We start from the raw sequence: 23,698 nt of genomic DNA, 5'->3' as shown, positions 1-23,698 counted from the left end.
ACCAAGCTGAACTGCTTGTTTTCTTGCACCAGGAATGGCTTAAAGTTATCCAAAAGCAGTGTGTAAGACTGGTGGAGGAAAACATGCCAAGATGCATGAAAACAAGGGTTATTCCACCAAATATTGATTTCTAAACAAAAAAGTTTGAATATAAATTTGTTTTCTTTGCATTATTTGAAGTCTGAAAGCTCTGCATCTTTTTTTTGTTATTTCAGCCATTTCAAATTTCCGGGAAATAAATGCTCTAAATGACAATATTTTTTATTTGGAATTTGAGAGAAATGTTGTCCGTAGTTTGTAGAATAAAACAACAATGTTCATTTTACTTAAACATATAAAAATCATCGAAATCAGAGAAACTGATTCAGAAACTGAAGTGATCTCAAGTTTTTCCGGACTGTATTTGTAATTAAATGAAACATGTAAGTTAGTGAGAAAGGCGCACTGTGGCACTAGGGGGCGATATGCGTGCGTGTTGGTGTGTTTTGTTCACATCCGTGCGCGCGGTTTTATGAATGAGGAGTGAGTGAGTGTGTGTGTTGTGTGTGTTTATGTAGTCTAGCTTGTAGTTTCTTCTTTATTTAATCCTGATTAGCTGTTTATTCGCTTTGTGAGGCTGAACTGCTTGAGGATGAAGGCGGTCTCTGTTAGATTAACTCTGATCAGTGAGGGTAACGGAGTGACCGGGAGCTGCTGACCGGTAACAGATCACCGTAAACTCCTGGTTTAACTCTCTCAGGAACAGCGTTTACTACAGCCGGCTATAGTCACTCAGGAGCGAGACTAAACTGAGTTACGACTTGATGTAATCTCGGTTATTTACTCGGATTTATCACTTTATTAAAGCACGATGTCTGCGCTGGTGGTGAAGAGCAGGTGTAAGAAAAGTTCGGTGAGTGGCGGGATCGTTATTGTTTAAAGTTAAACCACTGGTTAACTATTGTTTAGATTAGCTGGATCTCAGCTAGTTAATTTATGGTTTATAACATTAACATTAGGCTTTTCTGCTGTTCAGCTGCTGATAATCTGTTTGTTTTTAGGTGAGCAGCGGACTACAGTCCAACATTTCTACATTTTTCGCCTCAAAGGTAAAAAACATTTAATTTATTTGGTCATTTAATCTTCGTAAACAGACAACAACAAAACAACGTTAAGCTAGTTTAGTTAGCTCGTTAAATATTATAAGTCTAGATCGCTGACTACGCTGTTTAAGAACAATAAAAATGTTAGACTTTACCCATCATTCCCTGAATTACAGCCACACACATGAATAGATATATTAGACATACACTAGGATAAAACAAAAAAAATAGATAGATAGATATAAAGGGTATTAAAATAAAAACAGCCAATAAATGATTAGGTTAACAGAGCAAAAGTGCAGGATGCAAATTACATTGATTATAAAATAAAGTGAACTGGTGTGTTTATATAAGTACTTATATGAATATGTGAATCTAACAACAGTATCACTCAAAAAATAAACACACCTGAATCTCAGTGTTTTCCATTATTTACAAAAGTCATTTAAAACTATGAAGAAAAAAACATTAAAAAAAACGCATGGTATTATTTAGTAGACAGAAAAAGAAAAGAAACAAACCAGAATATGTTTTCTATTTTAGATTTTTCATCTGGCTTAGATGACAGTTTAATAAGGTAGAGTCACCTGGAATGGCTTTCAGTTTACAGCTGTGTCTTGTCAAGGGTTAATTATTTGAATTTCTCTGTTGCTCTCTTAATGTGTTCGAGAGCATCAGTTGTAAAGTTGTTAAGATGTTGACTTAGTATACAGTGAATAGCTCTATTTGAGTAATGTTCTAATCCATATTATGGCAAGAACTACTAAACTAAGAAAAGGAAAAACATACTGAAATAAATGAAGGTCAAAAAACTTGTGCAGTCGCAAAAACCATCAAAAACATTATGAAAAAAGTTACTACATGGTGCCTTATGTGTTTATTCATAGTACCCCATACCTGAATCCTTTAGTGTGAATCCAATAACAACAATCTAAATCACATCAATCAACATTTTAAGCACAATTAGTTATTTAATGTCCAGCACTGTGTGGAAATTACTAGCTAATAATGACTAGAAAAAGCAGTGCCATTTGTTCAGATCTTTTAAATTGAGCTCTTATCTAACTTTACAAGAGCACCCATGTGACAATATTATGCACAACAAATGCTGACACACTGCAAATTTTTCATACCTGCCCTGATTAAATGAATAGCAAAGTTCTGAGGTTGAGATGCATGTCAATTCAAAATGAGTGTTTAAAAATATATAAGAAAATAAATATATATTTTTTTTCTTTTTAACTAATTAAAAATAAGCAACATCAGCCACGTATAGGGTGTAGGGGAAATGCTGAAAGAGAAATTGTTAATATTTTACCTCACTTTTTACTATTTTTTGCAGTTGGCCCCAAAATCCCCCCAAAAAGGAACAGCATTATGTTCAGCTACAAGTGTAGATTCTGATGTGGTGAAGAAGTCATTTACCAAGGAGTGCACAAATATCCCACTGTCCCCTCTCGCAATTCCAGAGACGCCTGACCGTTTGACAAAAACGCAGTGCCCAACAAGAACATCTACTGAAGGTCCTATCTCCCCTGTCTCTCGAAGCCACTTCTCCAGAGGCTTCAACTGCAAGACCAACCTCATGGCCAGCAGGTCAATGCAGCCCCAGGACAAGAATAGCCCAAAATCAGGTGACACTTTTGAAGCTCAGAGTGGGTTTAGTCATTTTGGCTCTGTGAAAAGATTACTGCATGAATCAGAGAATCTCCAGAAAGCCAAACGCCCTAGAACCAGGCCACCTCAGAAAGATTCTGATAAATACCTCGACTCAACTGGAGATGACCTAAACAAAGTCCTTCAGGAAATCCGAGACTCTACGGATATAAAAAGGGACACTTCAAAATTGCAAAAGGGCAACTTAACGAGTGTTAAGAAAACAACTGACAAGATGCTTTTGCAGAAGAACATGCCTGGTACAAGTTTATCTGAGACAAGTACTGGGAAGTTGATGCCACAGAAGCTGACGGGGTCCATTTCAAAACTGTCGAAGGGAAGTCATCATCATAAAAGTACCTCCAGTGAAGATGAGAAGGAGAATGCACATCCTTCCATCACACAGCCAAAGGCAGACATGGTTGAACTATCAAGAGATAATCAGAGTGATCTTGTGGTGTCTTACAGTTCATGGATGTGTAATGACATCGGTGGAAAGCATGAGAGTGTTTTCAGTTGTCCAGTCAGTGAGAAGAAACCATTCCAGGGACATTCTGAGAATCATGTGACTAGCAGTGCCATCAGTGAAAAGAACATCCCAACCTCTGAGGATCAATTTAGTATTTTGGATGACAGCTGGTTTGATGATGGGATGGAGGAAGAGCCAAAACAACAGAAGTCCAAACTTGAGTATGACTTGCAGCTTTGCTTATTTTTATTTTCAATACTGTATTTTGGTTCATTTGCCTGCTAAAACATTGGCTGCTATTAAGCCTGTAATGATGATTGTTGGTAAATGATTTGTCGTAAAATGTATATATATACTTTTAATTTTTACTGATCTTCAATATATTGCCTGTATTATTTTTATAGATAAATGACTTAATTACCATGAATGAACCTGTATATCTATTTCTTTCAAAACACCTTTTTTTTACATTCTGAAATTCTCAATATTCTAAATAATTAAATGTTAATCGCTCTATTAACGTGGTATTGCATTATTATGCTAAATTATATTCATTATTATATCAGTGGAGGCATAGGGTCATAAAAATAACAAATAACGACCAATGTATTGTCCAAATTAAATTAGTTATCTTGACAGGCCTAGCAGCTATTATTTAAATTGGTTGACATTTGTGTCATCCCCTCTCTTTGTGACCTACAGAAAAAAGATTCCAGAGAATGTTGTACTAGCTGCTGGACTCCATAACCGGTACTGGGTCCTAGATGTGCAAGAAACTACTGGGTCTAAAGGCTACAGTGAGAAACATTTGACCATCACCTTTTCAAAGTCTAGAGAGCCCACTGAGACCTGCATTCTGAAGGATGGCTGGTACAGAATAAACACTATTTATTATTTTTTCTTTTTTGAAGAAAGTTGATCTCAGTGGTTGTGCTGACTTTGTGTTCAGTATAAAATTACATTTGTTTCTTGTTGCTTCAGGGAATCCACCCCAGTTGCTGTGGGGGACATAATTCACCTGGAAGGGGAGAGCTTTTCTAACACATGGGTAATTGGCAGAGACTCTGGTTTCCTGGTGCTGCTGCCTGACCTGCTTATCTCTGGGACCAGCATTGCTAGCAGCATCCGCTGCATGAGACGAGCTGTACTGGGAGAGATGTTTAAGGTATTGAATATAAGCAAGGATAAAAGTGGTGAGGTTGATTCTTGGTAAATCAAGTGGGTATAGGTTAAAATAATAATTGAGGTGTGTTTTTAAAGGAGGGAATCCTTTAAAATCTGCATGATTAAGTCATTCAGTGTGGTTTAGTGTTAAATACATTGTGGTAAAACTTTAACTTTTTTTTTTAATAAACTTTTCTTGTAGTCTTTTGATGGTGGAAGCAAGCAGATGCTCAATGGGACCATAGTTCATGATGTCTTTCAAAAAGCTGCTATGTCCATGGACTTCTCATCTGCAAAGTTGGCAAAACTTGCCAGTGAAGCACTACTCAGCCTTAACTACCTCGGACAAATGTAAGAGCCACCAAGCTGTGTGTTTCCAGTTTTATGTTTCTGCTTTTGAAGGTGTTTTTATTTGCAATGTTATTTTGTGTCAAAACCGATCTGATGTTTTTTTTTTGTCTACCTGCACCAGGTACAGTTTAAAGCTGACTCAAGCAGACATGAAGCAGGAGGTAGAGGAATATCTGCCTGCTTTGTCTGAATGGGCAAAAGCCTACCTTCATACATCCCAGCACGCAGGGAAGAAACAGCTATCTCTTAAACTGTGAGACTCATTCTTTCTATCTTTAGCAATTTTAATATATGTTTTAGAGTGCATTTTGTTTGCCTGTATGACTTTTTAAAACACTAAGTTGTCATTTGCTTCATATAGCATTGTGTGTGCTATTTTAACAATACATTTTAAATTTAAAGCAAAATATTAAATTGGTATGGTTTTATTTATTTTTTTCCCCCTTTTTTTCCTCATGGATTTAATTCACATTTTCAGGCTAATTTTTTTTGTTGGGTAATAGTGTTCCTTAGGGCAGCAGAGACATGTCCCATCTGATATTTTACATCAGATTTGAGTCACTTTCATATGTGGTCTTGGATTGGATCTGAGTCTATTTGTGGGCATGAATGTGAATTCCTAATCAGATTTCTTGTGTCTTTTTTACTTGTGTGTGTTTAGTGCTGTTATATCAGTTGGTAACACATATGTTTTGTTTCCGGGACAGATTTGTTTACATTTCACACAACGGGTCATTTTCATATATAAAAATGTGAATAATGCAACATAACATACTAATTCTGTTACATGATTTTTGGCAAACTCTATATTATGAATATCTATTTGTCTTGAATCGATAATTTGTGATGTAATATTGTATTTATTTTGACACAAATTTTCTTCTTATGTTTTTTTCCTAATGGCACTGATTTCATTTCAGTCCCAGTGATGGACAACTCAGCCGGCAGGACTCGTCCTGCAGCATCACAGTCACTGACTTTGTGGACATAGAGGAGAACATCTGGTCTCCACGGTTTGGTCTGAAAGGGAAGATTGACGTGACTGCTGGAGTGAGAATCCATCGGAAAGGCAGGAAACACATGGACAAGGTTGTGCCTCTGGAGCTGAAAACTGGCAAGGAGTCCAATTCTATTGAACATCGCAGCCAGGTAAAGAGTGAAAGAGACTTAACTGAACATATTTCCTAATTTGGGGCTTTGCAGAAACGAGAAGTGACAAACTGACATTTATCTGGTTTATCTTTTTTTCGTTTAGGTTATCCTGTATACTCTCATGAGCTCTGAGAGACGAGTAGATGCTGAGGCAGGGTTTCTTGTCTACCTGAAGACTGGCAATCTGCACCCAATAGTGGGCAACCACATGGATAGAAGAGGTTTGCCCCTCTCTCATAGACTATACTATTTGATGTTTTTTAGTGTTTTTACTTTAGTGTAAATCAACTGATGTTGTTCTACTTTTTAATAATGACACATCGCTCCTGTTAATAACAGAGCTCATCAAACTGAGGAACTTGTTAGCTCATCATGTTGGGAAAAGTATTGTCAAAGAAAATGGAAAAAGCCAAATGGCACCATTACCTGCCGTCGTTTCTGACCAGCAGACTTGCAAGTACTGCCCCCAGAGAAGAAACTGTGCCGTGTATAACAGGTACCCACATCAACTGTTCAGTGCATGAAATCAGTGTACACTACAGCACTGGAACAAATTAAGAGACCACTTCAGTTTCTGAATCAGTTTCTCTGATTTTGCTATTTATAAATATATGTTTGAATAAAATGAACTTCGGACATTTCTACCAAATTCCAAATTAAAATATTGTCATTTAGAGCATTTATTTGCAGAAAATGAGAAATGGCTAAAACAATAAAAAAATGCAGAGCTTTCAGACCTCATACAAAGAAAACAAGACTCCACCAGTCTTACACAATGCTTTTGGATACCTTAATGCTTTTACTCCTGGTGCAAAAATTCAGTTCAGCTTGGTTTGATGGCTTGTGATCATCCATCTTTCTTTTGATTATATTCCAGAGGTTTTCAATTTTGTAAAATTAAAGAAACATATCATTAAGTGGTCGCTTATTTTTTCCCATAGCTGTTTGTAGCATATTGTCACTGTTGCATAAAAAAATCCAAATAGTAATTTTACTGACTGGACATAACTGTCTTTCACATATTTCCTAGCGTTTTTGTTCGCCCAAACAGGATTTGCTAAAGTGTATGTTCCTCCATTGTGTGTATGTGTATAGAGCTGTGGAGAGAGTCCCAGGTGAGTGTTCTCCTGAAGACCCTCAGGCATTCCTGCAGTTGGAAAGTGAACACCTGAGCCAGGTCCACTTGCAATACTTCAACCACTGGCTGCTGCTCTGCAGCCTGGAAGCCCACACTATGGAGAGCAAGGGAGGGAGGCGCAACATCTGGCTGCAGTCCGCTCAGGAGAGGTGGGCGATCAGAACCAGAGTCTTTTATTGATGGATATGCAATGGAATACATTTTCTAATGCTTGAGAAAATGTGATATTTCTCAGGGGCTTTGAAGGTAGCTGTCAAATTCCCTGTATGATATTGATTTGATCAGTAGCCAGTTCCACCAGATGAACATTGAACTGCCTCTGCATTCAAGTTAACAAGCTATTAAAATGCACCACCTGCACCAAGCGTACTAGCTTGACACACCTTTAAGTATAAGTAAATAACTGGCTGAGCTGGCTGTTTTTGGGTAATTGGGAAAAACTAAATCCAGTTCTGTTTGTGTTGGCAAAGAGTTTAATGTGGCTAGTTGCACCCTTTTGATAAGTTTGATGATTTGATGACTCCATAGCTACAGATTTACAGCAAAATGTTGGAAAAAACAGAGCTTTTACAATATTTACACACGTCTCCACAAGATTTTGGCAGTAAGATACAGTATTTACCTACAGTTTCATTTCACAACCCAGGGGATGAAACTGTTTAATTATGCAGGTCACCATACAGTTTTAATAACCGATTAATTGCACAATATGCTCGTCTACAAAATAAACAGATGCTCAGAAAAAACAACAGGGTTTGTACGGTCATAAAAAACCTGAAAAAGTCATGGAGTTTAAAAATAGCAATTTCTAGGTCTGAATAAATTTTGAAAAAGTCATGGATAAAAAAAAAAATTGTTTTCGTTTATTTATTGCTTGGGTTTAAAAAAAAAATTGTTTTGGGGTAAGTCTGTCACATCCTTTCACATTAGCTAGCTGTCTTTGTGGGTCTTATTCAGACTGGAGTTTAAGCTTCAACTATAACTATATATTCACCCAGTGAGAGAAAATGCTGATTTAATGCTGTCTTACTTTATTCAGACACATATAAGGGAGATATGTGCAAAATATGTTATTATATATATAAAATATGCTATAATATGTTATTCAGCTATTAAAACATGACATTTCAAAGTGTTTTCAATTAATTTTAGGTGAGGCCTTTTATAACCAGTTTTGACATGGATTTTTATTTTTAAATGTCTGTCCTGATGTTTTAAAGATTGTATGGTCATTAAAATTGGCTGCGAATGCATAAAAAAAAGTCATGAAGCTTTCTCAAAGCATCTCAAACTAACTAATGCTACTGTTTCCCCCTCAGGGAGAAGAATGGCGGCTGCGTGGGGAACATGGTGCTGAGAGACAATGTGACTGCTATCTCTGATGGTGTGTATGCGCACTACTTTGAGCGCAGGCCTGGAGAGCAGACACTCATCAGTCTTGCGGTGGGAGACAGGATTGCAGTTAGTGATCAGAACTGCAGGTTCATCGGTATAGCCACCGGATACATCAGGGGAATAACCAGTACAGGAGTGACCTGCTCTCTGGATAAGTAAGTCGTTCTGATGCTCCTTTTTTCCCTGTTTCCAGCATTTTATATGAATACAGGTTAATGTATAGTGTTTTGTTTCCTGCAAATGAGTAGTTTATTATACTGTGTAAAATTTTATTGTGAAATTCATAATATGCTCAGAAAACAACACTGTATATGTTTCATGCTTCATTACAAACAGTAATTGTATCCTGTTTATTGGATAAAGAAGTAAATGTTGAATGTAAATAAATCACTGTGCTGGGTATAGGGCTGCCACAAACGATTATTTTTATAGTCGACTAATCACCGATTATTTTTTATGATTAGTCGACTAATCGGATCATACGTTAATTGAATATAAAACACAGTTTATCACAATAGAATGCAGCTGCTATTATACAACCAACATTAGATTTCAGCTATATGCTAACTAAAAATAAAAACAATTAAAATCATAGTTCATTAAACCTTTAATGAAATATGCAGCTTGTTGTAACAGACAATTATTTTACTGTTTAGCATAAAGTGTAAACAACTGTGTAAAATAAGGATAAGGCACTGGCATCTATGAAACATCTCAACCGTGAGGTTGTTTGAACTATTATGAAAAAAAAGTATATTAATAAAAAATGCCTCTCTGTCCAGATATTGTGTACATTACCGTACACAGGGCAGCGGTCTGCACAGATCTGATTGGCAGAGGAGAGCGTTTGGTGATTTTACACCACACATGACTGATCTGTGAGTTTACTGCACCGAAAAGCACTGAAAACAGAAGCCACTGTCAGAATGAAATCCTTCTCTGTAGTTTATCGGTTTGGGACGGCATTTGTGACAACGTCTGGGTCCGGATCCGGATCGCGGTCCGCCTATTAGTGACCTCTGTTTTAAAGCTATCAAGATGAGTAAGTTAAGTACTAAGTTAACGCTCTGTTTACGCTAATTTTAGCAGCTAAATAGCAATTTAGCTTCTTCGTCATTTAATCAGCCACAACATGCCTCCTTTTCAGGTGCTCGTGCATCGCGGTTGTGCTGCCGAGGAAGGCAAGTTCTTCATTGCAGATATTGCATTGCACGCGTTTCACTTTTATTTTCTTGGTGATCCCACACTTTTGAGTTCTGTAGCGGGGTAGCCATGAAACCAGAGCCTGTCTGTATAATGTCCTGAGATGTCGTCCACTACCTACCCCGGTTTCCACTACTGCGCATGTGCGTCCAGGACAGAAAGGCAGTCGCAGCAGTTTGGAGAGAAAAACAAAGAAAAAAAAAAAAAACGACTAATCGACTATTAAATTAGTCGTCGACTATTTTAATAGTCGACATAATCGTGACTAGTCGACTAATCGTGGCAGCCCTAGCTGGGTATTTGAAGGAGTATAAGGAAACTCTCTGCTGGTGCATATTGTCTATTTGCCAAAATAATGTAATAAATATTGTGTAGTGCAGAAATTTCATTAAATATTGTAATATAAAATATTTTTACCATATCCCCCAGCCCTACATTCACTGTGTTATTTTTTGCACTAAAGGCGCACCGGATTATAAGGTATACTGGCGATTTTTGGGAAAATTAAAGTATTTTAAGTGCACCTTATAGTGCAAAAAACTTTTTTGTGTGTGAGCACATTTCACTGTACAGCTGAACCTATTTTATAAACTAGATTGTGGACCATGAGATTGTCTATTACTTAATTTAATTTTTCTTTGAGTGTCAGTTATGGTTGCTTTATTTAAGGTTGAGGATAAGATAGACTGTAAACTTTAACTGTATATTATTTAATCCCACAATTATTTGAATCATTTTGCTGTTTGCTGCTTTAGAAATCTCTCCAAATTCCCCTCGGATATGGTGTTCCGCCTGGACCAGGATGAGGGAGCAGGAGGGTTGAGCACTCATCTGGGAAACCTCTCCACGCTTATGGAGAACACTCCAACAAGGTCTGCATGATTACATATTAGTGAGGCCAGTGGTCATGAACCCTTTCCTGGGGCTCTACAGAAACCTCTGGTAAAACTCTGAAACCCAAGAAATAACTAACTAACTGATGTTAGCTATGATAACTACAGGTACATCACTAAATTGCCATTGTTGTGTAATTGGCACATAAAGTCAGCACAGGAAAAACACTAAAAATCTGTAGTGTAGACATTCAGCACTATTTATTGTTTGAATAATCAATGTATCAGGACACACCTGGGCTCTAAATCACACCTGACAGTCACATGTTCCAATACTTTTGCTCATAAGAAAAGATGGTCGGGTTCAGACAGAAGGTGCTATCTTCTGGACTGTGTATGAGATCCAGATGGAATTATCTGAAATGTTGGGTCTACAGTAAAAATAAAGGGATTAACCTTACTGTTCCAATACTTTTGGAGGGGACTGTATGTAATTCAGCTGTTTTCCTTTGCAGTGAAAAACTGAGGCAGCTGATCGTGGAGTTCAAACCACCCCTGTTCATCGAGAGCCTCAGCAGTGTTCTGCCTCGAGAGGCCAAGGACACTGTAGCCAACATTCTGAAAGGTCTTGTGTTATTTAATATTCTTTCCTTTTTTTTTCTCAGTTTTACACTTTACAGCGAAGTTTGTGAGACAGTAATTCTGTAATGCTGTGTTTTGGTTCAAGTGTTGCTGATCTGATACTTATACTATATAATATTTGTCATATTCTTTCTCTTAGGGCTCAACAAGCCTCAGAAGCAAGCCATGAAAAAGGTGTTGCTCTCCAAAGACTACACACTAATTGTAGGAATGCCTGGTACCGGAAAAACAACAACCATTTGTACCCTGGTGAGATTAATGTTATATATGTCTTACATTTAACCTGTTAGGGTTCTAAACTAGATAATACACTATATGGATGTATACCATTTTGTTGTTCAAAAAATATTTTACAAACTGTTAAAAAAACAAATCTTTTGCTTAAAAGAATAATCAAATTGCTCTTAATCCCACAGGTTCGTATACTGCATGCCTGTGGTTTCAGTGTGCTGCTGACCAGTTACACACACTCTGCAGTGGACAACATCCTGCTGAAGCTGAAGAAGTTTAAAATTGGCTTCCTGCGCCTGGGCAGAGCTCAGAAAGTGCACCCGGACATCCTGCCCTTTACTGAGGAGCACAGTCGAGCTCGAGGCATCCACACACTCGAGCAGCTGGAGAATCTCTATAATAAAGAGGTGGGCTTAGCACTGAGTTTACTTATGTCTTCTAGTCCTAACAGTGTTCCATACATTGATCAGCATATCTCAGTGTAGGTATTAGTGTATATATTCATATATATATTCATATTACTGAGAGATGTGAGCGGCTATTGTATTGCTGTAATTGTGTGGTCTGGAATTAAGTTAAGTAACCCAAAAGAGTCCATTGTGATGTACTGTATGCGTCACAGACCCTTTAAAAAGCCAATTTAACTCAAGAAGACCCTAAATGACACTTACTGAACATCCTGAATGCATCATCACAGGACAGTGTGTTAATCTTTGTTTGTTAATCAGACCTTATTTATTTACAGAATGTAGGTATGCTGGGTTAGTGCTGGAGATTAAACTAGCCTCCTTTTAAAAGCGTATTTTTGTTTCTACAGATCTGTTCTAACCATTTAAATGTTTTAATGAAAAGTTTTACATATTACTAGATCTGACCTGATTTCTTGAACAAACTTTTTAATAATACAGGTTATGAAATTGTTGTAATTTGTGTTCGATTAGGAATTTAGTATTACACACAATTTTACACAATGGGAAAAAACCTGAATAAGCTGCTCACTGAATTTATTACATTTCATTTTAAACTTGGTATCTATATTCAGAAGTGGGTCTGGGCTCTTATGGGTTAAGGTTAATTATATGTAACATATTTCTGGATGCACATTTTCATCTAAATAGGCAAAAGTGTTTTGCAAAACCCATTGGTTAGTCTAGTTCTAATTCCTACAGCTGCCTGGGGTACATTTTCTCCACCTTGTCAGACACTTGATTGTTCTATTTGTACAGAAAACATTTAACTATTTAATAATTTCCTTATTTGACACTAAAACTTTTGTTTTCTCAGCTGATTGTGGCCACTACATGTATGGGAGTAAAACATCCCATCTTCAGCAGACGACGCTTCGATTTCTGCATTGTGGACGAGGCGTCTCAGATCAGCCAGCCTGTTTGTCTGGGACCTCTTTTCTACGCTCAGCGCTTTGTTCTTGTGGGAGATCACCAACAGCTGCCTCCCATTGTCCAGAATGCGGAAGCCAGGTACAACTTTTCTGATATTCTAAAATTCTTGTTCTACCCATGCTGCTTTAATAAACAGTACAGGCCAAAAGTTTGGACACACCTTTTCTTTTTCAATGCGTTTTCTTTATTTTCATGACTTTTTACATTGTAGATTCTCACTGAAGGCATCAAAACTATGAATGAACACGTGGAGTTATGTACTTAACAAAAAAAATATATATATATATTCTAGTTTCTTCAAAATAGCCACCCTTTGCTCTGATTAATGCTTTGCACACTCTTGGTATTCTCTCAATGAGCTTCAAGAGGTAGAGTCACCTGAAATGGTTTTCCAACAGTCTTGAAGGAGTTCCCAGAGGTGTTTAGCACTTGTTGACCCCTTTGCCTTCACTCTGTGGTCCAGCCCAGCCCAAACCATCTGGATTGGGTTCAGGTCCGGTGACTGTGGAGGCCAGGTCATTTTTTATTAAGTACATAAAACTCCACATGTGTTCATTCATAGTTTTGATGGCTTCAATGAGAATCTACAATGTAAATAGTCATGAAAATAAAGAAAACGCATTGAATGAGAAGGTGTGTCCAAACTTTTGGCCTGTACTGTATTTGGGTATAATAATAATGTTTGTTCTCTAAAAGCATGTTGTTAATGTCACATATTTTCCAGGGCTGCTTTGCTTCATATTTCAACTTTTCTATTGAAATTCTAAAGCTAAATCTGGCATTTATTAAAGAGCTTGAAATAATTTGGACATCCTAGCAGTAATCAAAAAGTCATTCACTTTCTAGTGTGAGATTATTGCTGTAGTAGTGTTGCAGAAAGATGCTGTTAGTAAGCTCTATTGTGTAAATGTTCCTCAGGGCTCTGGGCATGGATGAGAGCTTGTTCAAGCGTCTAGAACACCAAAAGGAGGCTGTGGTTCAGCTGAATGTCCAGTACAGGATGAACAGGTCAGCTATATAGCTTTTTTTTTTTTTTTTTTTTTTTTCACCGAAATAAGTTGTAAGTTCATTGAAACACTGTAAAGCCCTTGCTGTGTGCTCTGTCTGCTGCAGTGTGATCATGTCCCTGAGCAATGCCCTTATGTATGAGGGCAAGCTGGAGTGTGGCTCAGAGCGAACAGCCTCTGCAGTGCTGCAGCTGCCCTACAGGGAATCGACAGTGAGGGAACTGGAGATGTATGTGTGTCAGCCTCAATACACCACCTGGGTCCAGGCTGCTCTGGAGCCACAAAAGCCGGTCTGCTTTCTGGATACTTCCGAGGTTGGCTTTGCTTTATTGTGCTTTAGACACGTATATCCTGATTTAGCCCTGCATTGACTATGAAATAAAGGTCTCAATCGTCTAGACCAGAGGTATTTTAGAAATAGAATGGAAGTTGGCCCGCTGTTAAGCAGGTTTTTATAATGTGAGATTCAAAGTTTGAACGCTAGGTGTCAGAAACAGGCAAAAGAGTCTAAAAGCGGCAAGAGTGCTCAGTTCTAGCGCAGGAAAAACGGGCCAAAGAGTCTAAAAGCGGAGAGAGTGCGCATTTCTAGCGCAAAAAAACGGGCCAAAGAGTCTAAAAGCGGAGAGGGTGTGCTTTTCTAGCACGGAAAAAAGGGGCCAAAGAGTCTAAAAGCGGAGAGGGTGTGCATTTCTAGCGCAAAAAAACGGGCCAAAGAGTCTAAAAGCGGAGAGGGTGTGCTTTTCTAGCAAGGAAAAACGGGTCAAAGAGTCTAAAAGCGTAATGCCGTAATTAAAGAGTTTAATATTAAGAGACATCATGAAATTAAACATCAATTTGAAAAATCTTAGTTTACACAACACTGTCAAAGATAAAGATAGTAAGTCAAGTAAAATGGTGTGTAAATGAAAGTAATCAGGAAAATGTATTATTTAAAGTGGTATATTTCATTATTTGTTTTATTACAGAGTCTGTGGCCCGTGACTTCAAATATATTTCTCCTTCTGGCCCCCAACAAAAAAAGTTTGGACACCCCTGGTCTAGACTAAGGCGCTGCCACTATGAACGGGAGATCGATGGTTTGAATCCTGGTCATGTAGCTTGCCATCAGCTGCCAGAGCCCTGAGAGTGCACAATTAGCCATGATGGATCATAATAGCCAAAACAGACCAGAAAATAGACTGTCATTAATAGTGCATCGTATAGCGTGAAAAATATAGTATATCTAGATTTTGATAACCTACGGATAAAAACATGAAATTGTATTTTGTATTTAGAGCCGAACCACTTTTGAAGATCATTTGGAATGCGATTAAATTTGAATCTGTATAGATTTGTCTTAATCTTAATCTAATTACATGCTAATTGCAGTGTGAAAACTCATCTCCGCCAATCTGATTTGAGAAGCAAATCGGATTTTCCTGCAGTCTAAACATAGCCTCAGCCTTTTATTTGCCGTTTATTTGCTATTAGTCTTATGCATGGTTGTGTATACAGTTACCTTTTTGTGTATTTTGTCAATACCTTTGTCAATTTGAGTGTTCTAGATAGTCTAATGTTTTTTTTGTTTTGTTTTTATATAATTGTACACACTGCAGGTTCCTGCCATGGAGACGGTGGAGAAAGGTGGAGTCAGTAATCAGACCGAGGCTGTCTTGGTGCATTCTCTCATCAGTCTGCTGCTTAAGGTCAGCACTTCACATTGTTCTTGTTACCACTGTATGTGGTATCATGCCTTACTTCATTAACAATAGTTACTTAAGAAAAAAAATCCTAGATGTGCTTTTTTTACTTATATTATAATTACTTTATACTTTATACTAAAAAGATAAGATACATTGTTATTCTTGAGAAATTTTCTTAAAATTTTCAATAAACGTTCTCAGAATTATTTTAATAACTTTACAATAAGGATACATTAATTAACAGGACTTACTACAGAATGTCTCAACTAATTATTAACTAACACTAAGATCATTATTAAAGTTGATTAAAGTCTTAATTCAGTATTATTTTACAACATTATTAAGCATGAAAATTTAGTAATGTTTGTGTTAACTAGTTCCGTTTAATAATTAGTTAAGACAGTACTTATTTCTCTAGTAAGTACTGTTAATTGATGTACCCTTATTGGAAAAATGTTACCAATATTTTTTCTTTAGCATCACAAGTTAAGTAAAAAAAAACATAATTATTAGTTTAAATAGATACATTAAAATACGTTGAATATTATGTAATAGCATAAAACTGTGGATTGTTTTATAAATACTGTAAAGTTCTTTCCAGTTTCACACCAAGTATTTTCTACCTTCAGTCCTCATGATCTACATTATAAAAAAAAATCCATTTCCTCCAAAAGTCTGTGCATTCTTTCCAAAGGAAAGATTTTATGAATCCATCCCCAAGCTATAGCATCATGTTAGTTTTGTTTAAGCAACATAAACACAGTAACAGATTAGAACTAAACAATCACATGAAATGCATTCTTATTCAGCAATCTTTGGCACACCTTTTTAAAGTCCCTAACTGATGTAATTATTTAAGATGTGTAGACTAGGGGTGGGCAATAGTATATCGTATACAATATATCGTGACACAGGAATATCATGATATTAAAAATCCATATTGTGATAATAGGGCTGTTCTGTCTTAAAAGTAGTCTATTATTTACTGTGAAGTTTAAGGTGTATTTATTGTATAATTGTTTTAGTTTGCAGTTTATATGCATGCACTAAATATTCTGCAATTTTTTTTGCTGCATTATATTAATTTATGACATATTATTTATTTTGCCACATTATGATTATACTGTTATACTATTATATTATATTCCTGAAATGAATGAATTCTTTTAGTTTTCCTATATCGCCAAGTATATCGTTATCGCAAAAATACCCTGAAATATCATGATATTATTTTAGAGCCATATCACCCACCCCTAGTGTAGACCTGATTAAATCGTGTGTTAGAGATGTACAAATGGTGGGTGATCACTGTGTCTGTTGTGAACAGCTCAGACTGTGCAGAAACGATAGAACAGCAAAGTTTAATTATTGCATTTGTTTAGTTAAGAACCGAACTGAAGAAAGCAGTGTTGCTCTGTTGACATTTCAGGCAGGCTGCAAGGCGGGTGACATTGGTGTTATCGCTCCGTACCGGCAGCAGCTGAAGGCTATCTCTAATCTGCTGGAGGGTGCAGCGTTCACAGCTGTGGAGGTGAACACTGTTGACAAGTATCAGGGGAGAGACAAGAGCGTCATTATCGTGTCTTTTGTCAGGAGCAACCCTGAGGGCAATGTAAGTCCTGCTGCATGATACAGATGTAATAGAAACATGGCAGTATGCAGGTTGACTGTGCATGCTGATGTTGTTTTGCTTAATAAATTATAAATATTATTTACATTTAGGGATGATTGCATGGTTACAGTGAGGCAAAACTGCAGTATTTAACTCTTGTGTTCTGTTTAGTTCTTTTGGCTTAATGTGTGATGTTCACTTCCCAACTCTAGGAGGAGCCCAAGAGCAAGGGATGCACCTTCTTGTATAAAACTGCTTTAAACAGTTCACACTAAAAAAGGTCTGTTTTGTGTTCTCTTTGTTTGGCCTTTTGTGTGCTAGCTGGGGGAGCTGCTGAAGGACTGGCGCAGGCTGAACGTGGCCATCACCAGAGCCAAACACAAGCTGCTGATGCTGGGCTCAGCCCCCACTCTGCGCCTCTATGCACCCCTGCAGAAGCTCCTCACACACATGCAGCAGCAGGAGAACATGATATCCTTTTACAACTGTTACAAAATTTCAGCTGTTGGAGGATAGTTCTGTTCATATGCAGTTAAGATATTGAGTGTTTTAGAATAACCTATTTTTGTTTGAGGCACAATTTTAAAGCCAGGAACAAAATGAAAAGGGTTTATTTACTTGTATCAGTCTTAGAATATTGTACAAATTAAATTATATAAATTAAACGTTGATGTGTATGTGAAGCAAGCACGTTACAGGCTTAGTGATCATTGTTTATATAATATGGAGCAGGACTGGAAACATCATAAAAATTGATGTACTGTATTTTTTGCCTTGTAAGGCGCACTATCAATAAACTGGTCAGTTTTCATACATAAGGTGCACCGGATTATAAGGTGCGTTATGTGACACTAGTAAGGAACAGGGGTGTCACCATGTTTGTTTTTTGTTTTTTTCGCTAAGTTAAGTAAACAAAACTTTAATTCTTAAAAAAAATGAGAGCTGAATGTTAATCTACACAGATTCCTCTTCTAAAAACTGTATTTAGGTGAGTACAGCACTTCTGTTTATCTTTCGTTAGTGGCGAATGCAGTCCGACAGCTGTACACTGAGGAACCCTGAGTGTTCCGGTAAGCCAGGGCGATATTACCTAGCGTAACTACGTAGCTTGTTTTGACACGGTAAACCCACAGGCTACAGGCGGATAATATTCATCTCGGAACGGCAAAAGTGCTAGCACTTAGCGCTGTTAGCGGCTAACGCTAATGCTGCTCCAGCCTTGGTGCTGTAGAACTAAACTGATACTCCTGTATAACGCTGTACTTCAGCGGAGTGGATTTACTGCTCCTTACACCTGACTGGTACAATCATACACAAGGCGCACTGAGGATTTTTTTGGGAAAATTATAGCATTTTAAATGTGCATTATTGTGCAAAAAATAGTCAAAACTTTTTTATACAAGTTATAAAAATTAGCATATTGTAATATTGCACCTGCTACAGAGGTACCATCTGTGTGCAATTCAATCCCATAAAAGAATATTAATGGGTAATTTGTATGCAAATAGTTTGTTCACTGGGGGAATAACACTCATTTTTTGGTTTATTTTTTTTATGTAAGAGAGTCTATGTAGGGTTTATCACATCGTATTTTGCCTTTTTCTCATAAGCATATCAAGATACGAAGGCTTTTTTTGTCATATCCATCAGCCCTAATATGGAGATGCATCATAGTATTGCCCGATAACCTCTCTAAACATGTTCTCCTTAACCTGCACCACATCTTTCAGCTGCCACCTGCTGCTCATGAAGCACTGCCAAAAGTCTACCTGTGATAAGTGCCTGTTCTGCAGTTTACCTCTCAGATGCTGTAAGTGGGGATGCTTTTGACTGTGAAACGCCTGTACCTGCAGGCTCTGTGTAAGTGGTACATGCATAAGCTAGAGCAAGAGCAAATAAAGAGAATACCAGAGGCTACGAGTATTATGAGAAAAGTGTGCTTTTTAATAGTGTCATAGTCATATTCACAAAGTTGTGACTGATTTTTGCATACGTAATTCCTACCTCATTTGTGTGAGTAAAGTGGGTGAGTGGGAAAGACCTTTTACAGCTTTTGACTTTTCTACTTTAAGACTGTTTTAATTTTTTTATGTAAATAGTATTGTGAAATTGTGAATGCTTTCATAAATGTAATAAAGTAATTATTTTAATTGGTGTGTTGTAAGTCCTCAATTATACCCAATCTCAAACTAATTATAGCCACAGCAGACGTCCTGAAGATTAGTTTGCACAGTTAGATTATAAGTATAGTTAGGAATACATAATGCACACCACCTGTACTGTACTGTTATGTGAATTCCAAAATGAGCTAAAGAATTCCCTAGTGACAGATTGTGATTTCATGGATGAAGTACTTTCACTGTAAGCTCTTGACGAAGAAGCTGTTACTCTAGAGCTTGAGGGTTCCTTGGAGGATGACCACTGCTTGACCAGCGATGTCTACTCTGCCGTCATCTCTCACTTCCAGCTCTAGCTCACCCCCACGCTTGGAACACTGGTAGGCTGGTGCATGGAAGACAGAGAGTACACATGAGGTTTCTAAGAAAAAAAAATAGTTCAATAATGTAAAAGATAAATTGTCCAATAGGAAGAGAATAAAGTGACAAAAATGCTTTAAAAATACTAAAGTGCTTTTCATCATTCAGAGCTTATTGGAGCTCTGAATATTTCAATATAACTATTTGGGGAATAAAGACAGTGTATGGAGAAAAGTATTAGAACAGGTCTTATTAATTATTGGCTGGCTGAGCAGCTGCATTGCAAGAGTCTAAAGGATTGGTGTAATGCACAGATATCAAGCCACTGGATTCTGGAAGAGTGGAAATGGCAAATGTGTTATGTGAAGTGAATGCTGTGGAAACTGTTGTATGGATGTCAACTCCATATTAATGCATTTGGCTGCATTTAGGTCATCATTAATAGGTGGCCCAAAACTTGATAATTTGGTGTAGTCATACATTAGTTACCTACCCAACATTTTCTTTTTCCCCAGTTTCTCAGACCAGTAGGCAGCGAGGATTGTATGTGCAGAGCCTTTAAAAAACAATTTAATTTAAAATAAAACAAAATATTGTAGTTCTAAATTTCCAGCTAAAACAATGTACATTACTATTAGGGGCCATGCAATGGACAGTAAATAGCAGATGGAAATTGGCCACATAATTAAATGATTAAAAGAAATTGCACACACTTTATAAATGTATTAAACCTACCGCACACTGGGTCTTCAAGGACCCCATGCCATGGAGCGAAGTAGCGGGAGTAGAAGTCATATTTCACTTGGGAATTGGAATCCCCCTTCATGGTTACAATAACGCCTTTAAACCTGCTTCCATCTTCATGCTTCATCAGAGCTGAAGCCTCTGGTTTTATTGTTCTAAATGCTGACCTTAAACCAACAGTTCTAACTGAGTTAAAGTGTAATTACAAGGTTACTTTTAATGGTTAGATTATAATTTCAAAAAACAGACTTGCGTTACATTTCATTACTAGAAACATTCAGCATTAAAGACTGTAGTATGTGTGAAAGTTTACAGGAAGGATACTCTCCATAGTCTGAGCGTACCTGTCACACGAGTCGGCCAGACGCACTTGCAGGTTCATTGTAGCTTTGCAGAGAGAAACATCCTGAACAGCCAAATCTCCCAAAAGATCCTGAATTGTTAACCATGTATTACTTTAGAGTGAGTTTTGAAAAGACGGATTGCTAATTAATTTCAGTTATTCATTAAGGAACATTTGATTTGGACAGATCGGCTTCTTAGATTGGTGGCAAAATACACAGTAATAATCTGGCAGTGTTCTGCCATGGTCACTTGTCTAAAATCTGAGGTTAATATATCAACTGTTTGAGCATGAGGGCGTATTAAAAAGAATTTCTCAATAGAGCCAGATAACCTATGCACAAGGTCAAGCCTATTCAATAGGAAAAAAAAGATTAGCAATATTCCTATTGGACAGCCTGAAATCTGGAACTTTGGACTTAAGCTGTCTGGTTAACTGTAAAATTTTGCATTGTGAAATGCTCTGCATGCTGATTTGTATGTTTAGTCAATAGGAGGACAGCTATGCTTGGGCTGATTAAGATCATATCTGAGTAAAGATAATATCACACATGCTAACCATGGTCTCATACTCGTTTACATGTTTTCTTTTCTATATGAATGAGGTCCAAATAAGCTGCCAAACTTACCTTAAGGAAATTCTTGTAGTTATTCTTGTGCTGCAGATAAATTATAAATATACACCCCATTAAAATTTTACATTGTGAACATATGAGTACTTTTGGCAAAATAAATAAAAAATACACTGACAGGCCAAAAAAATGTATGGGACAATAGCATATAATTATGATTATGAAGTGTTACCTCGGGGAAGGTTTGGAAATGTCTACAGTAAGTATATGTTTGTGCTATGAGGTGTTATCTTGTGAGGCTTAACTCTGGGGTAAAGCCTGGTAAATGTGACAAGGCAACAAATTATGATCATCGGTGTTACAGTGAGGTCTGATAGTCAGTGGGTGCAGATGGGTGGGAAATTATGTGAGCATTTAACATTCATACCATTCGTACCAGAAATACGTCATAGAAGGCATCACCACCCACCGTGGACAGTGCAGTGGTAGTTATGATCGCCAAATGTCTAGACTGTATTACTGTCATATCGCCAACTAGGTATAGAGAAGGAAATATGTAAGTAACTTTACCTGAAGCTCAGGTTTGTTGAGTGGAAAATCCATCACTATAGATTCGTCATGCCGGCGAACCCTCAGGTCTCCACTCAGAGTCTCAAACACCACCGCAGGGTTAATGTTTTCTGTGAGATATTACAGCTTTAACGTTGTAGCAAAATTCCATTGTTGTTTTTTCTGTGTTCTGCGTGTAATGAATGTTAATATTGAATAAATTGTCATTTATACCATCATACCTTTCTTGTAAAACAGCACTGCAGCAGATGCCAGTGTTGCATGCCCACAAAGTACAATCTCATGTACAGGCGTGAACCAGCGCAAGCTGAATCTTGATCCTTTAAAAATATATACATATATACACAGTGATGTGCAGTATCCCAATGTCCAAAGGTCCTACTCTAATATAAATTTTTTAAAGGTTTTTTCAACCTCACTGGACTGATTTTTTCAGAGTAATAAGTAGTTTGGTGTGAGGTTCACTGTGGACCTCTACCTCACTCTACCTCCAGTGTCCAGTTACTGTTGAGTTACAGAAAAATTGAGTTTGATGTTATTCAAGGCATTTTCACAGCTCATTTGATATGTTTAGAGGAAAATCTAACATTTTATTGGTAAAAATATGATCACAAGTAACTAGACACAAATCCTAAAAAAAGAGACACAGTTACAATAAATGACTGGCATAATCTAATGTTGGCAACCCACGAACATCACCTGATTCTGTCTTCACTGGTGATGCAGTGCAGCCGTTTTCAGTTTCTGCTAGTATTAGTCTTTTTGTTTTTATCTGCAGTGAGTAAAATGCTCACTGGTCTTTAGATTAGGTGATTGAATTTGCCAGTAAAGAACATTTGCTTTTTGGCCCTGAAAAGCTTTATCAAGTCTTTAATATTTTGGGGATCTGTCATATTGTATGGTCCAGTTTAAATCTCATAGGCTGTGATGTTTTTCATTCATTTCAATTGTGTGTTTAATGTTGTAGAGGCAACTTGTTCTGACCCTTGTCTAGGGGGAATTCCTACCTTTGTTTATGCCCAAAAACCTAAAATGTATTAATCCATCCCTGAATGCTGTCCATGCACCATCAGTCCCAGATCACAATGGGGTTTAAATTAAAGACAACCTAAAGGTATGTTTGGTCTGTCTTTTTTGTACTTTTGATATCACGGATATCACAAGTTTAATATTAAGAGACATCATGAAATTAAACATCAATTTGTAAAATCTTAGTTTACACAACACTGTCAAAGATAAAGATAGTAAGTCAAGTAAAATGGTGTGTAAATGAAATAATCAGGAAAAATGTATTATTTAAAGTGGTATATTTCATTATTTGTTTTATTACAGAGTCTGTGGCCCGTGACTTCAAATATATTTCTACTTCTGGCCCCCAACAAAAAAAAGTTTGGACACCCCTGCTATAGAGACACTAGAAGTCTAAAGGGAAGTTTTTTTTTCTGGAGAAATACTTTACTGAAACTAAAATATCTGCATAGTTTGTGTTCTTTTATTGAGCACTGCAGTTCAGAACTGTACCTGTAGAGAAGTCGTCAGCAGTATTGAGCTTTCTGATAAACACTGTTTCTGATAAGTTCATCTCAGATGCAATGTTCTGATACAGCTCCTCCTCCAGAGGCTAAAATAAACACATTAACGCAGGGAAAAGTCAGTATAATCAACCCCAGTCTCTGTTCTGTGCTATTGTTAAAGTAAGGCAGTTATGTAATCTGGGGGAGGGGAAGTGAGAGAGTGAAACTTGTGGTGTAAAATAGTTAAGTTACTTACATTCTCTATCAGACACACTGCTGCTGGATTCCCCTGAAAGGGAGCGCGAGCGAACGCGTCCACCAGAAACAGTGGAATCTCCATTACCAGTTCAGTCCTGTACTGGGAGCAGATTTACTAAAGGCAGGCTAACTGCAGCTGTGCGTCTCACTGTAACTCTGACTTCGCTCCAGCTGAGCTGTCTGTTATTTAAGGACGCAGTCTGA

The 23,698-nt window shown here is 37.3% G+C and overlaps 2 protein-coding genes across 3 annotated transcripts; one reads left to right on the top strand and one right to left on the bottom strand.

Moving 5' to 3' along the window:
- The first annotated feature begins 449 nt into the window (after positions 1-449).
- dna2 (DNA replication helicase/nuclease 2) lies at positions 450-19,169 on the top strand. 2 transcript variants are annotated; one of them, XM_049481279.1, is made up of 22 exons: positions 450-892; positions 1,041-1,088; positions 2,425-3,428; positions 3,910-4,077; positions 4,189-4,372; positions 4,574-4,722; positions 4,844-4,975; positions 5,643-5,871; positions 5,978-6,095; positions 6,214-6,370; positions 6,970-7,161; positions 8,332-8,562; positions 10,366-10,482; positions 10,959-11,068; positions 11,225-11,334; positions 11,502-11,723; positions 12,601-12,794; positions 13,635-13,724; positions 13,830-14,037; positions 15,319-15,408; positions 16,835-17,017; positions 17,339-19,169. In XM_049481279.1, exons 1-22 carry the CDS (start codon positions 851-853, stop codon positions 17,531-17,533), a joined length of 4,173 nt encoding a protein of 1,390 aa, XP_049337236.1. In that variant the 5' UTR covers positions 450-850; the 3' UTR covers positions 17,534-19,169. The 2 variants fall into 2 exon arrangements, with proteins under 2 accessions (XP_049337236.1, XP_049337237.1); XM_049481280.1 differs by lacking the exon at positions 450-892 and having other exon boundaries at positions 2,552-3,428.
- Positions 18,939-23,698, bottom strand: LOC103040484 (phenazine biosynthesis-like domain-containing protein 1). Its single transcript, XM_007258709.4, has 9 exons — positions 23,493-23,698; positions 23,244-23,343; positions 21,944-22,042; positions 21,723-21,832; positions 21,210-21,239; positions 20,583-20,671; positions 20,230-20,405; positions 19,988-20,050; positions 18,939-19,519 (listed from the first exon to the last, which is right to left on the bottom strand). Exons 1-9 carry the CDS (start codon positions 23,574-23,576, stop codon positions 19,407-19,409), a joined length of 864 nt encoding a protein of 287 aa, XP_007258771.2. The 5' UTR covers positions 23,577-23,698; the 3' UTR covers positions 18,939-19,406.

The sequence above is a fragment of the Astyanax mexicanus genome, chromosome 7 (genome assembly GCF_023375975.1).
Source record: "Astyanax mexicanus isolate ESR-SI-001 chromosome 7, AstMex3_surface, whole genome shotgun sequence".
Classification (NCBI taxonomy): Eukaryota; Metazoa; Chordata; class Actinopteri; order Characiformes; family Acestrorhamphidae; genus Astyanax; species Astyanax mexicanus.
Note: the sequence above shows the minus strand (reverse complement) of the source record. Positions and strands in the feature narration are given on the sequence as shown.

Excerpts from the sequence above, each read along its gene's own strand:
- dna2 (XM_049481279.1), top strand. The coding sequence starts at position 851 with ATGTCTGCGCTGGTGGTGAAGAGCAGGTGTAAGAAAAGTTCG. Across the intron at positions 3,429-3,909 it reads CAACAGAAGTCCAAACTTGA|AAAAAAGATTCCAGAGAATG; the intron begins GTATGACTTGCA and ends TGTGACCTACAG. Across the intron at positions 4,078-4,188 it reads TGCATTCTGAAGGATGGCTG|GGAATCCACCCCAGTTGCTG; the intron begins GTACAGAATAAA and ends TTGTTGCTTCAG.
- LOC103040484 (XM_007258709.4), bottom strand. The coding sequence starts at position 23,576 with ATGGAGATTCCACTGTTTCTGGTGGACGCGTTCGCTCGCGCTCCCTTT. Across the intron at positions 23,344-23,492 it reads CAGTGTGTCTGATAGAGAAT|CCTCTGGAGGAGGAGCTGTA; the intron begins GTAAGTAACTTA and ends TGTTTATTTTAG. Across the intron at positions 20,672-21,209 it reads ACTACAAGAATTTCCTTAAG|GATCTTTTGGGAGATTTGGC; the intron begins GTAAGTTTGGCA and ends TTAACAATTCAG.